This window comes from Myotis yumanensis, unplaced genomic scaffold (genome assembly GCF_028538775.1).
Source record: "Myotis yumanensis isolate MYYU_CA2020_CCGP unplaced genomic scaffold, mMyoYum1.0.hap1 SCAF_23, whole genome shotgun sequence".
In the NCBI taxonomy this organism is placed as follows: Eukaryota; Metazoa; Chordata; class Mammalia; order Chiroptera; family Vespertilionidae; genus Myotis; species Myotis yumanensis.
Genome location: NW_027223774.1, coordinates 363,052 through 383,955, shown reverse-complemented (window position 1 = coordinate 383,955; position 20,904 = coordinate 363,052). Strand labels below are relative to the sequence as shown.

At 45.5% G+C, this 20,904-nt stretch overlaps 1 protein-coding gene across 2 annotated transcripts; it reads right to left on the bottom strand.

The window, feature by feature from the left end:
• Positions 1–2,149: 2,149 nt before the first annotated feature.
• LOC138999979 (zinc finger protein 418-like) lies at positions 2,150–19,575 on the bottom strand. Of its 2 annotated transcripts, XR_011469492.1 has the most exons (4): positions 19,349–19,575; positions 14,968–15,094; positions 4,390–7,252; positions 2,150–2,995 (listed from the first exon to the last, which is right to left on the bottom strand). XR_011469492.1 is itself a non-coding variant. In XM_070402217.1 (3 exons), the coding sequence occupies exons 1-3, from the start codon at positions 19,379–19,381 to the stop codon at positions 4,938–4,940; spliced, it is 2,475 nt and encodes an 824-aa protein (XP_070258318.1). In that variant the 5' UTR covers positions 19,382–19,575; the 3' UTR covers positions 2,150–4,937. The 2 variants fall into 2 exon arrangements, 1 of the variants encoding a protein (XP_070258318.1); XM_070402217.1 differs by having other exon boundaries at positions 2,150–7,252.
• Between the last annotated feature and the right edge of the window lie 1,329 nt (positions 19,576–20,904).

Genomic DNA, 20,904 nt, shown 5'->3' with positions numbered 1-20,904 from the left:
TGAAGGGTCCCAGGTTCGATTCCGGCCAAGGGCACATGCCTGGGTTGTGGGCTTGAACCCCAGTAAGGGGTGTGCAGGAGGCAGCCAATCAGTGATTCTCTCTCATTATTGATGTTTCTATCTCTCTCTCCCTCTCCCTTTTTCTCTAAAATCAATAAAATATATTAAAAAAAATTCTTCCAGGTCTTTCTTCCCTGAAAGAAAAGGTGTCCCTTCTCAAAAATACTCTGATTTTTAGTTTAGCTAATTGCTTCGCTCCTGTAAAACCTTTGATATAAGACCCCTTTCTTCCCCTAGGTGAAGGTGACGGCCAGAAATAAGGCTCTTCTTCGTCCCCACCTTTCCCGTTTCTACCAATAAAAATGTCCCATTTAAAGAAAAAAAATGTTCCATTTTTTTACAACTCTGAATATACCCTTCAATTTGCTAGTGGGGTGCTGCCCATTTATCGATCACTTAAAGCCAATTAGATCTTTAAATTTACTCCATTGAATTTTATTTTTTAACACCGTAAGTCAATCATGGCCGGGTAAACTCGTTGTTTGAGTGTCATCGTGATATGCCAAAGTAGTGGATCATACAAACACCGACCAACGAATGCATACATACATTGGACAAACTGATGTTCCTCTTTCTCTCACTGACACTCTATCTAAAGTCAATAAGTAAACCATTTTACTTTAGCTGGGTCCCTCAGCGGGTTAGAGTGTCATCCCAATATGCCAAGGTTGTGGGTTGGGTCTCTGGTCAGGGCACATAGAAGAATCTACTAATTAATGCATCAGTGAGTGGGCCAAGCTCTGGCTGAGTGCTCATTGGTTAGAGCATCCTCCTGTACACCAAATGTTTGCGGGTTCAATTCCCAGTCAGGGCGCATACCTGGGTTGCAGGTTTGATCCCCAGTCGGGGCACAGAGGGGAGTCAATGGATCAATGTTTCTTCCTTCCTCTCTCTAAAAACCAATAACCATATCCTTGGGTAAAGATTTAAAAAAATGAAACAGCAACAACTAAAAATGAACGTTTCTTTCTCTCCTTCCCTCTCTCTCTCAAGTCAATCAATTAAAATTTAGAAATAATAAATAAGAATTTAAAAGACAAAATAAAAATAGATTCCTATGACGCCCTCTTCGGGTTAAATTAAGATGCTAGAGCTGTTGGTGGCAAACCCACACCAGTTGTTCCTAGTGATTTGACCTCGGTTCAGCACAGTGTTTGTTTGTTTTTTAATTGATTTCAGAGAGGAAGGGAGAGGGAAAGATGGAAACATAAGAGAATCATTGATTGGCTGCCACTGCACACCCCTAACTGGGGATCCAGCAGCCAGACATGTGTCCTTGACTGGAATCCAACCCTGTACCCTTCAGTCTGCAGGCCAATGCTCTATCCACTGAGCCAAACTAACCAGGGTTTACTGTTCTTTTAAAAAAAAGATATAACAAATAAATACATGAAAATAGCCAAAATTGATAGCCAATTAGGCTGAACATATGATCACACATTTTACCCAATATACAGATATGTAGCAAATACACATCTGAAAAAAAGGCTCCCCATAAATCTGTTGGGAAATGCAATAAAATCACAGTGGTAGCACAACAAAGTTATAAAAAGGGTTGAAATAAAGAATGATTGACCAAACCAAATATTCTCTAGGATGTAGAGCAGTGATGGCAAACCTTTTGAGCTTGGCGTGTCAGCATTTTGAAAAACCCTAACTTAACTCTGGTGCCGTGTCACATATAGAAATTTTTTGATATTTGCAACCATAGTAAAAAAAAAAAATGTATATTTTTGATATTTATTTTACACATTTAAATGCCATTTAACAAAGAAAAATCAAGCAAAAAAATGAGTTCGCGTGTCACCTCTGACATGCGTGTCATAGGTTCGCCATCACTGATGTAGAGGAACTGACTCCCTCATATATTGCTGGAAGAATGTAAAAAGTATAATCAGTTTATACCACAGCTTGCTAATACTGTTAAGTTAAATATTCATAGGACTCAGACTATTCACTGAGTTATTAACAAAAGTAAACAAAAACATATCTATATAATGATACACATATGCTTGTACCAGCTTTATTTTTAAAAATCTATTTTTTTAAAAGTAAAAATCTATTTGTTAAAAAATAAAAATCTATTTTAGAGATAGACAGTAATAGAGACAGAAACATACATTTGTTTTTCCAATGTTTATGCATTTATTGGTTGATTCCCCAATGTGCCCTGAAAGGGGATTGAACCCGCAACCTTGACATATCAGGAGAGCGCTCTAACAAACTGAGCTACCCAGCCAGGGCCCAGGTTTATTTTCAATAGTCAAAAAGTAGAAATAACCCAATGTGCATGTACAAAATGAATGGATAAACTAATGGTTTATATATTTGAAGGTAATATACTCAAAGATAATATTTATCTGGAAAAGAAAAGAAGAGGTACTAATACATCATTAAATACATCTTCAACTATTTATGCAACAGAACTGAAGGCAGAAAATTCACTTTTATTGCCATCATATAAATTCTATGAAATGCAAAGTCAGCTATTAAAATGAAAAGTAAATTAATGACAAGGAGAGATTATAAAAGGACATGAAGTAAACAGTAACACATATGGTTAGTATTATGACTATGGTGATGGTTTCAGCTTAATACATGTCAAAATTCATCAGATACTATACTTAAAATGTCATTTACCACATGTATATTATACCATACTAATAAAGATTTTTTAAAATGTCTCAAGATTAAAAAAATTATCTTCAACTCTTTAAAAATACAGTTTGCAACTCTATATTCAATCCACATCCTCATAACCCCTGGGGGTCAGTCTTTCTTAGTGACAACAAGTATATCAAACAATGGACTTCCATTGAAATCAACAGGAATGCCGGCTGGGTAACAAATGTCATATCCCTGGAATGTGATCCCTTTTCTTTATCTTTGATTTCCTGCCTGGCCATCAATCGTCTTGAGGTGAACATCTGAGACCCTATAGAAATTCACACATACAAAAAAAATTTTTTTTAAGTGTTGACATTTTCTTTTATTTTTTAAATATATCTTTATTGATTTCAGAGAGGAAGGGAGAAGGGATAGAAACATCAATGATTAGAGAATCATTGATTGGTGGCCTTCTGCATGCCCCGTACTGGGGATCGAGCTTGGAAACTGGGCACATGCTCTGACCGGGAATCAAACCATGACCTCCTGGTTCATCGATCGACACTCAACCACTGAGCCATGCCAGCCGGTCCACAAATTTTTTTGTAAAAAATAGAGATAGAAACAGCAATGAGAATCAACCCTAGCCTGTTAGCTCAGTGGGTAGCACATCAGCCTATGGACCAAAGGTTCCTGGGTTCAGTTCTGGTAAAGAGCATGTACCTTGGTTGCAGGCTACTTCCCGATGGTTAGGTCCCATGCAGAAGGCAACCAGTAGATGTGTTTCTCTCACATCAACATTTCTCTGTCTTTCCCTCTCTGTAAAAAAGATCAATGGAAAAATATCCTAGGGTGAAGATCAACAACAAAAAAATTAAAATGACGAGAATTACCGATTGGCTGCCTCCTGCACATGCCCTACTGGGGATCTAGCTCACAAGCCAGGCATGTGCCCTGACCAGGAATCAAACTGTGACCTCCTGGTTCACAGGTCGATGCTCAACCACTGAGCAATACTGTCCAGGCCTAAAAATCTTTTGATTATCTTTGATGAAAATGATGTAAGTCACAGAAGATAAACTCGCCTGGAGATCCTCAGATTTGTGTACACAGATACATTCTTTTTCGCAGAAACATTTCTGGGTGCACATTTAGAAGAGGCACATTCCATCCAGTTGGATGCAGTCTCCAACAATACCAATTAGGCCAGTGACTCTGTAGCAATCGTGGTTTTCCCCTCACCCCTACGTCCCCACAACCAGTTGCCATCAACCATGTAATTGTAGACATACGGGCACATGGCTCTTTATAAGAACTTGAAAAATAATTCCCTTTAAAACTATTGGCATACCTTGTGAACAAGGTATAACTTAATGCTGCTCCCAGAAGCACTTGAGGTTGCAACACCTGACCCGCCTTAGGGTTATTTCTGAGGCTCCTAAAGTTCATAGCGTTTAGGCTTCACATGACCAGAAAGCCCTGCAACCTTTCCTCAAAAGATGTGAACAGTAACGCAAATTTGCCAAAAACCTGGTGAGCTAGTTTCTGTCACCAGGACATCCCCTGTGATACAGAGGAATTTTGAGGCCCCCCAATAAAAAGTTGTTTGTAGAACCCAAATTTGCTTATAAGTTACGCCACACATTAACTAGGATACCCAAGATTGAAGAGTCCTTAAAACAGTAAAATACTCATTATTTTACAAACCAAAGGAAGACGGACCTGGTACTTCTTGCATTGGTGACTTGGAAATTCGAAATATTCGTCACAGGTATCCAAGGAAACCAGGTCCTGGAAAAAGTTCTTCTTAAGCTGCCAGTTGAATTCAGATGACGTTCTCTGGGTTATCACCGAGTCAGGTCCATTCCCCAACTATTTGGAGTGAACAGAATGCAGGTCCCCTAAGGGCTCAGGCCATTTCTAATTTCCTCCAACAAACCAAGAAACAGAGTAAGCTGCCCTGAGCACATGAGTCTGGTGACTGATGCAAACTGTGGGAATCTTCTAGATGTTATCGGTGAAACAGCTTCAACCAGAGACATCTGTAGTGACATAAATCTGGCAAGAGATGTGTGTAGATCAGAAAGTGCAACGCAGACACATATGCTTCCCACATAACTAAAACTTATGGGGAACCTCCCTACTGTTGATGTTTTATGCCTGAAATTAAATTCAGACAAACGGAGCCTCAGTGTTTCCTCCAGTGTTACTAACACTGAAAACAAAAAACACAAGCAAACAAACAAAACCACCTTGGGAGGCCTACACATCTAAGGCCTTCCCCCAGTGTGAACTCTCATGTGCTGAGCAAGGTTAGATTTTCGGCTAAAAAATTTGCCACATGCAATGCAATCAAAAGGCCGTTCTCCCGTGTGAACTCTCTGATGATATTGGAGGGTGGAACGAGAAGTAAAAGATTTCCCACATTCGCTGCATTCGTAAGGCCTTTCTCCTGTGTGAGATCTCTGGTGAATAATGAGGTGAATTCTTTGGGTAAAGGATTTCCCACATTGACTGCACTCATGAGGCTTTTCTCCTGTGTGAACTCTACGGTGTCGAATGAGTATGGAGCTATTTGTAAAACTCATCTCACATTCATTGCACTTGTAAGGCCTTTCTCCTGTGTGAACTCTCTGATGATATCCAAGGGCAGAGACAGAAGTAAAAGACTTCCTACATTCACTGCACTCATAAGGCCTTTCTCCAGTGTGAATTCTCCTGTGTTTAGAGAGGTACGAATTCTGGCTAAAGGTTCTCCCACAATCAGTACATTCGTAAGGTTTTTCTCCCGTGTGAACCCTCTGGTGTTGATTCAACTGGGAACTATCCCTAAAAGATTTCCCACATTCATTGCAGTCAAAAGGCCTTTCTCCTGTGTGAACTCTCAGATGACAGCGGAGGGCGGAGCTAGAGATAAATGACTTCTCACATTCATTACACTCATAAGGCCTTTCTCCAATGTGAACTTTCTGATGATAACGAAGGGAGGAGCCAGAGGTAAAGCATTTTCCACATTCACGACACTCATAAGGCCTCTCTCCTGTATGAGATCTCTGGTGTATATTGAGATGATTTCTTTGGGTGAAAGTTTTCCCACATTCACTGCATTCATAAGGCCTTTCTCCTGTGTGAACTCTGCGGTGTCGAATGAGTATCGGTCCATTGGTAAAAGATTTCCCACATTCACTGCACTCATAGGGTTTTTCTCCAGAGTGAACTCTCTGATGATAACAGAGGGCAGAGCCAGAGGTGAAAGATTTCCCACATTCACTACATTCAAAGGGCTTTTCTCCAGTGTGAACTCTCTGGTGTTGGGAGAGATAAGATTTGTGGCTAAAGGATTTTCCACACTCACTGCACTCATAAGGCCTTTCCCCTGTGTGAATTCTTCGGTGTATAATGAGGTGATTTATTTGAGTAAAAGATTTCCCACAATGACTACACTCAAATGGCCGTTCTCCGGTATGAACTCTCTGATGATAACGGAGGCCAGAGCTAGAGGTAAAAGACTTTCCACATTCATTGCATTTATAAGGCTTTTCTCCACTGTGAACTCTCTGATGATAACGGAGGGCAGAGCTGGAAGTAAAAGACTTCCCACATTCATTACACTCATAAGGCCTTTCTCCTGTATGAACTCTCCCATGTTCAATGAGGTCCAAGTTCCGTTTAAAGAATTTCCCGCATTCGGTGCACTCAAAACTCATTTCTCCAGAATAAACTGTCTGTTGTTGTGGAATAAGAGCAGGGCTTTGCCTGAAAGATGGCGCACATTCACAGCAGACGTAACAACTTTCTCCAGTGTGGCTTCTCTGAGGGTAAATGAGGACAAATTTTTGGTTAAAGGATTTCCCGCATTTGCCGCACTTGTGCTGCCTCGCCGCAGAATGAACTCTTCGGTGTTGAGTGAAGGCTGAGCTTCCCCTAAAGGATTTCCCACAGTCGTCACATACATGAACTCTGTCATCATCATGGACTCTCTGGTGAATAACAAGTGAGGATTTGTACCTGAATGTTTTCCCACACTCACGGCACACGAAACACTGTTTCTCAATGTGCACTCCCGAGTCCGGAACATGGGCGTGTTTGGGACCGAAGGCTTTCTCACATTCTTCCCTAGTACAGTTGCTTTTTCTGGGCTGAAGAGTCCCCCTACTTTTGGAGATCTTGTCTGGTTTCTCTCTGGTGTGAGTGGCTTGTTGGAGGTGTCCTGAGGAGGTCAGGCAGTCCTTTCCAACCCCCTCACGGGTAGAGGGCTTCCGTGACACATGGAAATTGCAGCTCTTTACAAACGAGGATCTATCCACAATGCTTAGGAGGAGTTTCTCCCCCGTGAGCTGCTCCTGGTCGTGTTGACAGTTTGCACTGAAATAAAATTGTTTTCCGCATGCCCCACACCTCAGTCTGTGCAGTGTTTCCTGGTGCTCAGTCAAACGGAAGATATCTGTCAAGACTGGACCACACATCTCACAGGGGTGGGTCTTCTGGGAAGACTGGGATTCCCTTGAAGTCCTGGCCTGTGACACTCCCACAGGAATGCTCTGTTCAGATGGTGCCTCCACATTCTTTGTTCCACAACAGCAACCTAAGTGCAAAGAAATGATGGCAAATTACACGCTGACTTTATTGGCAAGGGGCAACCCAACCACAAATGTGTAAAAGTTCCACAAAAAAGAGCAGGGGTAACTATGATTGTGTCAGATAACATGGCTTTAAGTCAAAAACTGTCACAAGAGACAAAGAACTTCTTTATATAATGATAAAGCAGCCAAGTCATCAAGAAAATGTAACTGTTATAAAAGTACATAAGAACCAATATCAGAGCACCTAACTATATTTAAGAAGTACTAACTGATCTGAAGAAAGAAATAGACAGCAATGCAATAATAGTTGGTGACTTCAATACTCCACTTTCAACAATGGATAGATCACCCAGACAAAAATATAAGTAAAAGAATATCGAACCTAAGAGTAAATGGACCTGGCCCTGGCCAGGTAGCTCATTTGGTTACAGTGTGGTCCTGATATGCCAAGATTGCAGGTTCAATACCTGGTCCGGGTACATACAAGAATCAACCAATGAATTGATGCATAAATAAGTGGAACAAAAAAAATCAGTATTTCTCCTTTTCCTCTGTCCTTTCTAAAATCAATAAATAAAAAATTGAAAAACAACAGATATATACAGAACATGCAGCAGAATACACATTCTTCTCAAGTGCAAAACGAACATATAACAAACCATATTAGGTCACAAAAGAAGTCTTAACATGTTAAGTACCCAGTCAGTCACCAGTGACTGACACTATACTTTCCATCTGGAAGACAAAACAGGTTGGGCACTTAACGTGTTAACAAACTTAAGAAGGCTGAAATCATATCAAATGTCTTTTCCGAACAACATGGCATGAAACTGGAAATCGTCAGAGGAAGAAAGCTGGGAAATAAGAAATATGTAAAATTTAAGCAACAAACTCCTGAAAAATCAATGGGTCAAAGACATCAAAAATACATATTCAGACAAATGAAAATGGAAACATAACACACCAAAATGCAACAAAAGAAGCAGAGGTAAGGTTATAGTAATAAATGCCTACCTTAAGATAAAAGAAAGATCTCAAACAACCTGCCTTTATATTTTAAGGAACAAGAAAAAACAACAACCCTAGCAGGTTTGGTTCAGTGGACAGGGTGTCTGCCTGCAGACCGAAGGGTCTCAGCTTCAATTTTGGTCAAGGTTACTACCTCAGTTGCAGGCTCCTCCTTGGCCCTTGCCCTAGTCAGGGCCCGTGCAGAGAGCAACAAATCAATGTGTTTCTCTCACATCGATATTTCTCTCCATCTTTCCCTCTCTATTCCACTCTCTCTCTAAAAATCAATGGAAAAAATCCTTGGGTGAGGATTAAAAGAAGAAGAAGAAAAAAAACAACAAACTAAGGTCAAAGTTAGTAAAGAAAGCAAATAACAAAGATAGCAGAAATAAGTGAAAAGGAGAGAGAGAAAAACAACTGAAAAGATTCATAAAAAAGAATTGGTATTTTGAAAGGATAAACAAATTGATAAGCATTTAGATAAACTAAGTGAAAAGACACATACGATCAGAAATAAAAGGAGATATCACAACTGGTAGTACTGGAATGCAATGCTATTTAACAAAAGGCTAATTATGCGAATTATCCCCCCGGGCGGGAGTTTGACCAACAGGGAGTTAGATGTGCGCTGACCACCAGGGGGTGGCGCGGAACATGGTGGGTGTCAGCGAGTGGGCGCTGGCAGTGGGCGGCAGTGGAGGCCCTGCCGCCCCCGATGGGCCCTGACGAGAGTGGGACTGCAGTGGGACGATGGAGCAGGTGAGCGGGTGGTGCCAGGCTACTGCGGGCGTGAGCGAGGGCCCCCGATCAACCCACCGGTTGCCCCTCAGATCGGTCCTGATCGCCGGACAGGCATAAGGACCCTACCCATGCACAAATTTTGTGCACTGGGCCTCTAGCAGGAAAGTAAAATAAAGAACACCCAAATTAGAATGGAAGAAGGAAAACTGTGTTTGCAGATGACATCATCTTACATATAGAAAACACTAAAGACTCCACCAAAACACCCTTAGAATTAATCAACGAATTCAGTAAAGTTGCAGGATTAAAAAAAAAAATCAATATACAAAACTCAGTTGCCACGGCCAGTTAGCTAAGTTGGTTAGAGTCATCCCAATATGCCAAGGTTGCAGGTTCAATCTTCGATCAGGGAACATGAAAAGCATCAACCATGCTCAGTGGATAGAGCGTTGGCCTGTGGACTGAAGGGTCCTGGGTCAGATTCAAGGGCCCATGCCTGGGTTGCGGGCTCGATCCCCAGTGGGGGACATACAGGAGGCGACCAATCAATGATTCTCATCATTGATGTTTCTCTCTCCCCCCCCCCCTCTCTGAAATGAATATGTATATATATATATATATATATTTTAAAGCAGCAACCAATCTATCACAATAAAAGCATAATATGCTAACGAGACCAAACATCCTTTTGAACGACCTTCCAGACGAGGCCAGGGTGCCAGACAGAAGCTGGAGCTGGCAGCCGGGAAAGGAAGGCCTACTCTGCATGAATTTCGTGCATTGGGCCTCTAGTGAATGCATACTAGTAAACAAGTGGAACAAATCAATGTTTCTCTCTCTGTGCCTCTCCCTCCCTCCTCTATAAAAACAAATAACCTATTATTTTCCCTCCCAGGAAAACAACTGTGTCTTTCTCTTTCCTCTATTCTTCCTCCATACCCATTCGTCTCCTAAACAAAAAGGGAACCCATGAGACTTGCAACCAGGGAGCAATGGCGGCAGCAGCTTGTCCCAGACCAACCCCCTGAGCCTGCCCCAGAGCCACATTTTCTGACTTCTTAGTGAGCCACAGTGGCCGAGGCTCGGTTCATTTCCCCACTTAGTCCCTCTCCTGTTGCTTCTTCTATCCTAGGCCTTTCCTTGTTTCACTGTCCCCAGATTTAATAAATATCTTCTAAAAACAACAAAAAAAACAAAAACAAAAGAAAACAAAACAAACAAAATGTATTAAAAAAATTTTTTTAAGTCAGCTGTGTTTATATACACTAATAATAAGCTATCTGCTAAGAAAATTTTAAAAATCCCATTTAAAATAGCATCAATGCCCTGACCAGTGTGGCTCAATGGAGTGAAGGTCATCCCATGCACCCAGAGGTCACCATACTGGTTCCTGGTTAGATTCAGGTAAAGCACATGCTGGGTTTGGATCTTGATCCCCAATAGGGGACGTGCGGGAGGCAGCCAATTGATGTTTCTCTCTCATGAGTGTTTCTATCTCTTTCTAATCTCCTTTCCTCTCTCTAAAATAAATAAAAAACATATTTTAAAAAATAAATCCATGAAAAAATATCCTGATGTGAGGATTAACAAAAAAAAAAATAGCATAAAAAATACTCAGGAATAAATTTAACCTAGGAGGTGAAAGATCTTTATTCTGAAAAGTATTGAATAAGTCACAAATAAATTTAAAAAACCCAGTGTTCTTGGATTGAAAGAATAAATATTATGTCATATCCATTTTACCCAGGTAATCTCCCCAGTGTGATCTACAGATTCTATGTAATTCATATCAAAATTCCAATAACATTTTTCATGGATACAGAAAAAACAACCCACTAGACTTGGGATGATGAACATAGTGGACAGGTGGTGTATTAGCGAATTGAAACCAGTGTCATTTTGTTAACCAGTGTCACCCCAATAAATTCAATAAGAAGGGAGGGTGATCCTAAAATCCATATGGAACCACACACAAAAAATCCAAATAGCCAAAGCAATCTTTTTAAAAAATATATACATATGTTTTTATTGATTTCAGAGAGGAAGGGAGAGGGAGAGAGAGACAGAAACATCGATGAGAATCACTGATTGGCAACCCGGGCATGTGCCCGGCCGGGAATGGAATCATGGTCTCGATTCATAGGTTGGTGCCAGCCAGGCAGCAATCTTAAAAAAAAAGAAAAAAGAAAAAAAAAAAGAAGAAAAACAAAAACGCAAAGCTAAAGGCATCGCACTTCTTATTTCAAAATATTGCAAAGCTGTAAGTAATCAAAACACTATGGTACTGGCATAAAAATAGACCAGTGGAAAACAGCAGAGCCCAGAAATAAACCCATGCATCTATGGTCGAATAATCTTTGACGAGGGACCTAAAAACACACAATGAGGAAAGGACAGTCTCTTCAATAAATGACGATGAGCCCTGGCCAGGTAGCTCACTTGGTTACAGCATCATCCCAATACACCAAGGTGGCGGGTTTGATCCCAGGTCAGGGTACATACAAGAATGAATCAATTAATGCATAAATAAGTGGAACAATAAAGTGATGTTTCTCTCTCTCTCTCTCAGATCAATAAAGGAAAAATAAACAAGTGATGAGATAAATGGATAATTATCATGTGCAAAAATTAAAAGTCACTTGAACGTAAAAAATATTTAAGACCTGTAATTGTTAAACTTTTAGAAGAAAACGTAAAGGAAAAGCTCCTTGACATTGGTGTTGGCAATGATTTTTTTGGATATGAAAGCAACAGCACAGACAACAAAAGCAAAAATAAACAAGTGGGCTATATGAAACCAGAAAGCTTCTACACAGCAAGAGGCATAATCAACAAAACAAAAAGGCAACCTAAGAAATAGGAGGAAATATTTGCAAACGATGTATCTAATAAGGGGCTAATATCCAGAATACAAGGCTCTGACTGGTATGGCTCAGTTGGTTGGCGTGTCCGTCCCATGCACCGAAAGGTCACAGGTTTAATTCCCAGTCAGGGCACATGCCTGGGTTGCAGGCTCGATCCCCTGCCCCAGTTGGGGAATGAGTGTGAGAGGCAACCCCATCCATGTTTCTCTCTCTCTCTCTCTCTCTCTCTCTCTCTCTCTCTCTCTCTCTCTATCTCTCCTTCCATTACTCCCTTCCCCTATCTCTCTAAATAAATAAATCAATGAACCTGTCCTCAGGTGTGGAAAAAGAAATCCAGAATGCATATATAAAGAACTCACGCAATTCAACAACAAAAGAACAATTCAATTAAAAATGGCAGAGGATGTGTATAGACATTTATTCAAAGACATACAAATGGCAAAGAGATACCACAAAGATGCAAATTCAAACCACAATGAGATACCACCTCACAGCTGTTAGGATGGATACTAACAAAAACAACAAGAGATGAAAAGTATTAACCAGGATGTGACAGAAAGGAAACCTTTGTACACGGTAGGACCGCACCTCAGTACAGCCATTAAGACCAACTGTAGGGAAGTTCCTCAAAACACTCAAAATAGAACTACCATCTAGTCCAACAATCCCACTTCTGTTATACTTTATCCAAAAGAAACAAAAATCAGTATCTGAAAAAGGTATTTGCACTTCTATGTTTACTGCAGCATTATTCATAATAGCCATGGTAAGAAATTACTTCAAGAATCTGTCAGCAGCCCTAACCGGTTTGGCTCAGTGGATGGAGCATCAGCCTGCCGACTGAAGGGTCCCAGGTTCGATGCCAGTCAAGGGCATGTACCTTGGTTGCGGGCACATCCCCAGTAGGAAGTGTGCAGGAGGCAGAGCTGATCGATGTTTCTCTCTCATTGATGTTTCTAATTCTCTATCCCTCTCCCTTCCTCTCTGTAAAAAATCAATAAAATATATGTAAAAAAAAAAAAAAGAATCTGTCAGCAATTGAATGGATAAAGAAAGTCTGATACACACACACACACACAGACACACACACACACACACACACACACTGGGGTATTATTCAGCCATAAAAAGAAAATCATGCATTTGTAACAACATCAATGAACCTGAAGGACATAATGCAAAGTGAAATAAGCCAGACTGAGAAAGACAAATACTGTATAATATCACTTATATGTGGAATCTTAAAAAAAAGGGTTGAATCATAAAAACAAAAAGAATGCCAGGGACTGGGGGTTAAGGGAAATGAGGAGATATTGGTGAGTTACAAAATTAAGTTCTGAGACTCTAATGTAAAACATGGTGACTATACTAATAATAGAGGAATATGCAAATTGCCCAGGACACTGTCACAGTAATAGTAACGACCAAACAGCAGGCTGCGTGGGGCGACCAGGCCAGAAGGGGGCAGCAGTGAGGGGTGACCAGGCCGGTGTGTGTGGGGGGGGCAGTTGGGGGTGACCAGGCCAGTTGGAGGCGGGGCAGTTGGGGACAACCAGGCTGGCGGGGGGAGAGGGGCATTTGGGGGTGACCAGGCCAGCACAGGGGACAGTTACGGGTGATCAGGCCAGCAGGCAGAGGCGGTTAGGGGCGATCAGGCCGGCAGGCAGAGGCGGTTAGGGGCGATCAGGCTGGCAGGGGGGAGAGGGGCATTTGGGGGTGACCAGGCCAGCACAGGGGACAGTTACGGGCGATCAGGCCAGCAGGCAGAGGCGGTTAGGGGCGATCAGACTGGCAGGGGGGGCAGTTAGGAGCCAATGGTCCTGGATTGTGAGAAGACTGTCTGACTGCGGTTTAGGCCCAATCCCCGGGATCAAGCCTAAACCGGCAGTCGGACATCCCCCGAGGGCCCCAGATTGGAGAGAGGGCTGGCTGGGCTGAGGGAACCCCCCACTGCACAAATTGCGTGCACCAGGCCTCTAGTAGTTAATAATGCTGTCCTGTATACTTGAAATTTGCTAAGAAACCAAATGTTAAGTGTTATCTCACACATGAAAAAGTTAAATACAATAGTCTTCTCCAATCATGGGTGATGCATTCCAAGCAACCATGAGTACCATCCAGCCCCGTACGTAAGGTGATGGATGTGTTCATTTGATTGTACTAATCATTTCACAATGTATATGTACAATAAATCACATTATACATTTTAAATATGCACAATAGTATTTGTCAATTATACCTCAATAAAGCCAGAAAAAAATATCTAAATATTATAAATAGAACCATCCAGGACAGTCTTAAAAAATAACCCATGGATGCCGAAACCGGTTTGGCTCAGTGGATGGAGTGTAGGCCTGCGGACTGAAGGGTCCCAGGTTCGATTCCGGTCAGGGGCATGTACCTGGGTTGCGGGCACATCCCCAGTAGGAGATGTGCAGGAGGCAGCTGATCGATGTTTCTCTCTCATCGATGTTTCTAACTCTCTATCTCTCTCCCTTCCTCTCTGTAAAAAATCAATAAAATATATTAAAAAAAAAAAAAAAATAACCCATGGAGCCCTAGCTGGTGTGGCTCAGTGGATAGAGCATTGGCCTGCAGACTGAAGGATCCCGGGTTTGATTCTGGACAAGGGCCCAGGCCCGGAATGTAGTCTCAATCCCCAGCAGGGGCGTGCAGAAGGCAGTCATCACTGATGTTTCTATCTCTCTCTCCCTCTCCCTTTCTCTCAGAAATCAATAAAAAATATCAAAAAATTAAAATAAATAAAATAAAATAAAAATAACCTAAGGGACTGGTAAGTAATGACCATGATGATGCCTGTAATTGCTAGCACAGGCCAGGACAAGAAAATGTCAAATAAAAAAGGGGGGGAACTGCAGTGCCATCTACCCGGACACATGGCCCAGCCTGGTGGGTCATGAGGCTCCTATGCGAGTCCAGTACAGCATGTGTTCAGGCTGCAGGGAGATGCCTAACAAGGACAGCAACTGCCCAGAAAACGGGGGAGGCAAGCAGAGCCCACAGTCCGTGTGAGGACAGAGCGCCCCCCGGGAAAAGGGGGACAGGGGGCCAGTCCAGGTCACTGGGGAGAGTGAGGGTCTTACCTTGAGAGGAAACAAGTGCAAAGGTCTCCAGCATCACGTCAAGGTACAGGCTTCTCTGAGCCTCGGCCAGGAGGCGCCACTCCTCCTTGGAGAAGTGCAGGGCGACATCCTCAAAGGTCACAGGATCCTGTCAGGATTTCAACAAATGAAACATGAACAGTGTCTCTCGGTCCCCAACTCCTCGTACATCTTTCCACTGTCGTCCTCGAGGGCTCCCACCTCAGAGGAGACGCCAGGCCCTGGTGCGGTGATGCTGTCTGTCCGGTGCCATTAACCACTGTTCTCGCTCTCAGCAGCAACAGCCCGACGGGGGGGGGGGGGGGAGGGGGGGGGGCGGGGGGACACAGATAAATGTTATCTAAGCTCTGAACCGGCCTGCACCCCTCCTGGGAAACAATGTACCTGGGTTTAGACACAGCCAAAAATGTGATTGCATGTTCGGTCCAACAGCTCTGCCACCTCCTGGTCCGTACCACAGGCATATCGCTGGACTCAGCCATGTACTTGGCACATGACACCCAAAGAGAGCACAACCCCAGTCCTCTGAGGGATCCCCCAGCCACGAAAAGCCCCAAATGAGACCCTGAAGACCTCCCTGCCCGCCTCTGATATTTACTTCAATATCAGCCCCCAGAACCACAGGTGAATTTCAGATGATAACCCCCGTCTATTTTCTGCACGGTACCTGATATCCGCACGGCAGCCACAGCCTCCTCCCTCCACCCGACCTCCCTTACAGGTAGTGACACAATGACCACATCTGTCCCAGGCCTTACCCACTGGCAGGGTATAAACTCCCAGATCCCATCCAAACTCACCACAAAGTCCTGGTGAATCCATACAGTAGAGGATCAACAGAAGCCCTGTCCTCTAGTGTCATTCCTCTCTTTTTTTAAAATATATTTTTACTGGTTTCAGAGAGGAAGGGAGAGGGAGAGATAGAAACATCAATGATGGAAGAGAACTACTGATCGGCTGCCTCCTGCGCGCCCCCTACTGGGGATGGAGCTCGCAACCCGGGCATGTGCCCTTGACTGGAATCGAACCCGGGACCCATCAGTCCACAGGCTGAAGCTCCCAAACCGGCCAGGGCTAGTGTCATCTCCTAATTGCTCCTCTGCCTTCGTGGCAATCCCACGGAAGCCTGGGCTCCCCCACCCCCTGCCAGATCAACCTCCCTCCCACACCATCCCCGCCATCACTCCCTCCTCAGCACGCACTCCCTTCTTTCTGATCCCATAATTAGCATTCCCACCACGACCTGCATTCCCCTCCTCACATGTGATCCACGGCCACGCTGGTCCACAATGAGAGCCACCCCTTCTGCATGTCTCCATCATGAAACCCTCCCAGGTTTCCAGGCCTGTGTGTCCCGTTAGCCACTCTGTTCTCTGAAACTTCTCAGACCAACAATTACAAGCATTATTGGATGAAGATGCGTGTCAAACTCAAAAACAACTTGCAGAAAGATTAAACGTTGCTCAGCAAACATTTTCCGATCATTTACAAGCAATGAGAACGATTTTAAAGGAAGGAAGTGCCACATCAACTGAAGGAAAGACAGATGGAAAACCGAAAAGTCATCAGTAAAATGTTGCTTCAATGGCATGAAAAAAAGTATTTTTTGCATCGAATTGTGACTGGCGGTGAAAAGTGGATTTATTGTGAGAATCCCAAACACACAAAATCATGGGTTGCTCCAGGTCCACCATCAACATCGACCGCCTCCACTGCTTCGGCCGCGAAGCTAAGACCAGAAATCCTGAGGCTGTTCCCAACCCCTCCACCCCCCCTCACCTACAACATCCAAAAGTCTACACGGCCCGTCTTTAAAAATGGACCCAGAATCCAACTTCTTCCACCCCCACAGTCACCTCTCCTGTCCAACAACTTCCGTCTGGATTAGAGCAGCTGCCTCCTCCTCGGCTCTGCCTCCTCCCTCAGCCCTACCACCTGTCCGCCACGTGCAGCCAGAAGAAACCGATCTCATCCAGGAGAGACCAAGTCCTCCTTCTTGTCCAACCACAGTAGATGCCAACTTCTTAGGCAGTGACAGTACAGGTATGATTACTGACCCGCCCTGCTCTTCGTTCTTAAAAAGAATGGAGACCTGCCCTAACCGGTGTGGCTCAGTGGATAGAGCGCCGGCCTGCGGACTCAAGGGTCCCAGGTTCAATTCCGGTCAAGGGCATGTACCTTGGTTGCGGGCACATCCCCAGTAGGGAGTGTGCAGGAGGCAGCTGATCGATGTATCTCTCTATCCCTCTCCCTTCCTCTCTGTAAAAAATCAATAAAATATATTAAAAAAAAAAAAAAAAAAAAAGAATGGAGCCCTGCCCTGGCAGGTGGTTCAGTGGTTGGAGCGTTGTCCTGTATGCCAACAGATTGCAGGTACGGACCTAGTTTGGGGGTTTGATTCCTGGTCAGGACGTGTAGGGGATCGATGTTTCTTACATCAATGTTTCTCTCTCTCAAGTCGATAAACATATCCTCGGATTTAAAAACAAATTATTCAAATAGAAAAGTAAAAGTAGAAAAAGGAAAGAATGGAGGTCTGCACTGCCTACCATCTTCCCAGCTTCGTGGCACCTCCAAGCCTTTGCACCTGCCGGTGTCAGCCCCGGTTAACGCCCCACACCTGCTTACACTGGTTGCCAGAAATGGGAGTCCCTTCGTGTCACCTGTGCCCCATCCCTCAGGACACAGGGATTGGGGGTATCCTAAGGGTCCCCACATCCAAGAGATGGGAACATACCAAGGGGGGAGTTTGCAGACACCACAACCTCGGACAGGCTCAGGTGTCTCTAACGGTCTCAGACCCAACATCTTGGAAGAGAGACGAACTTGGCCGTCCCAGACATCACACGGGTGGTGTCAGGACCACGGAGGGGCTGGGACACCCTGTCCTTCCTTGTGTGGGTTCTAGAAGTGGCTTTTCAACCTTAGGGACCTGTGGGAAGACGCAGACAACCACCCGTCGGCGCCAAGAGAGCGGGGAGCGGGTCTCCGCTGAATCCCCGGCCGCCCTGGAGTCTGGTGCCCTCTGACCAACTCTCTGGCCTCAGTGCTGCCCGTGTCAGCCGTGAGCTTGGGCAAGAACGCAACTCTCGGGGCCTCCTCACTCCCATCCCAGACTTGCTCTCTCTCTGAGCAGCTATTTTTTTTTTTCTGAGCCGCTTTTGTAAAACATTATAAAGCCTGTCACAGCCCTAGCTGGTTTGGCTCAGTGGATAGAGTCTGGCCTGTGGACCAAAGGGTCCCGGGTTCGATGTGTTTGTCTCACATGGATATTTGTCTGTCTTTCCCTCTCTCTAAGCATCAATGTAAAAATATCCTCAGGTGTAGATTTTAAAAACCCCATATAATAAAAGCCTAATATGTTAAGTGTCTGGTCGTCCGGTTGGCCGTTCAACCAATCAAAGTGTAATATGCTAATGGTATGCTAAGGCTGCTCAACCACTCGCCATGACGTGCACTGACCACCAGGGGGCAGACGCTGTGATGCTCCGACCGGTAGGTTAGCTTGCTGCTGGGGTCCAGCCTATGGGGACTGAGTGAGGCGGGCTGGACACGCCCTGGAGCCTGCCCGCAGTCCCTCCCCGGCCGCGATCCTGCACGGGTGGGGTCCCTCGGCCTGGCCTGCACCCTCTTGCAACCGGGGCCCCCTGGGGGATGTCAGAGAGCCAGTTTCGGCCAGAAGCCATGACATAACCCAGTGATGGCGAACCTTTTGAGCTCGGCGTGTCAGCATTTTGAAAAACCCTAACTTAACTCTGGTGCCGTGTCACATAGAGAAATGTTTTGACATTTTTTTAACCATAGTAACACAAAGACTTATATTTTTGATATTTATTTTATATATTTAAATGCCATTTAACAAAGAAAAATCAACCCAAAAAAATGAGTGTCATAGGTTTGCCATCACTGACCTGCACTGACCATCCAGGGGCAGACGCTCGGTGCAGGAGCTGCCCCCTGGTGGTCGGTGGGAGCGCTGCAGTGGCGGCGGGGAGGGGCCTAAGCCATCAGCCGGACATCCCCCAAGGGCTCCCGGGCTGCCAGCGGGCGCAGGCTGGGCTGAGGGGGACCCCCCCCCCCCCAGTGCACAAATTCTGTGCACCGGGCCTCTAGGAAGCAAATAAAAAGGCCTGTCCCGCAAGCGTCCCTCTTCCGTGCACAAACTTCCACGACGCGGTAAAGAGGAGCCCAGGTTCCCGGATGCTCCCGGCCCAGCCGCCCCTGCGCGGTTCCCGCGGCCCCTCAGCCCCGCACCATCTCCTACCCGCCCCCCCTGTCACACCGGGGGGCACCCCCTCGCGGGCCTGACGCGGGGCCGGGGCTGCGGGAGGGACGGGCGCCCGCCCCCGGGGGGCGCGCTCACCTCATCCGGGCGCCTCGGCGCGGCCCCCGCCATCGGGAACTGCGGGCGGAACGGGCGGGGGCGGCCCGGCTGTCGGTCCCCGTCCCCGCGGGTCCCCGGTGGAGCCGCCGGGCTCACCCCCGCGTCCGCGCGGCGGAAACCGGGCCTCTGGCGCCTGCAGGTTCCAGCGCGTCGTCCCGGGCCCACCGACCCGCAAGCCTCCGACGCGGTGAGAAGGCCCGTGAGGACCCGAGTGACCGCCAAGGGATGAGGCCGGAAGTCCCGCCTTGGCGGGATCCGCAGACCGGAAGTTCCTCGTCCCTGAGCCGCCATTGGCTCATCATCCGGTCCCTCGCGCAAGGTCTTCTGGGTAATGTAGTTCCCAGAGACCGCAGCAGCAGAAGGAATGTGTTGACGCTTGGATGAGAGGATGGGCCAGCCTGAGGAATGATCAGGAATGGTGAGGGGTCCGGCGGGTGTGGCTCAGTGGATAGAGCATCGGCCTACGGACCGAAGGGTGCCGGGTTTGATTCCAGGCGCCAGCACATGCCCCGGTTGCGGGGTCCATCCCCAGTAGGGGTTGCGCAGGAGACAGCTGACCAATGATTCTCATCATGGATGTTTCTCTCCCTTCCTCTGTGAAATCAATAAAAAGTTGTTTTTTTTTAATAAATGGTGAAGGGAAGAGGGCAGACCGGAAGAGGATGTGAGTTAAGTGGGTATACTTTTAACTTTTTCAGTATGTATTATAAAGCCTGTTCCTTTTGTTTAGAAAATGGGGGGTAGATTTGTGCGCCTCTGCGTATACAGTGGTTGCCATTTTCTCATGTTCATGTTCCACTTCCCACTCTCTGTAATACAGGAGTGACTCCTGTTTCCTCCCAGAAATCATTTTTATTTGTTAGTACATTTATGGTTGCCAACTTGCACTTCTTCAAGTCTGATGCTCCCTGAACTTTAAACCCCAATTACTCACTTGTTACTTAATAACTTACTATTCATAAGCAAAATATTAGTATGGATTTGAAGTAAATGATGCTATGATAAGTCCGAATTTGAACAGTCTGGGATCATATCCATTTTTTAAAATATATATTTTTTACAGAGAGGAAGGGAGAGGGATAGAGAGTTAGAAACACTGATGGGAGAGAAACATCCATCAGCTGCCTCCTGCACGCCCCCTACTGGGGATGTGCCCGCAACCAAGGTACATGCCCTTGACAGGAATCGAACCCGGGACCCTTCAGACCGCAGGCCGAGCTCTATCCACTGAGCCACAACGGCTGGGCATCCCCCTATAATCTTACGACGACACTCCCCCAGGAACGCTGAGCCCGGGGGCCCTGGCTCCTCTGCAGGACCAGGGTAACAGGCTTCCCTCACTAGGGCTGAGCACGAGGCAGCAGCCACGGTGACGAGAACAGTGTCATGTTGCTCCTGAACCACCACAGGTTGTCACCACCACCGCCCCCTCCACAGGTTGATGCCGAAACGCACACGAGATCATGGGGTTCGGGCTGCACATTAGGCCTTGGGCGGCCACAGAGTGGAGGCCAGACCTGGAGCGACAGCCGTGA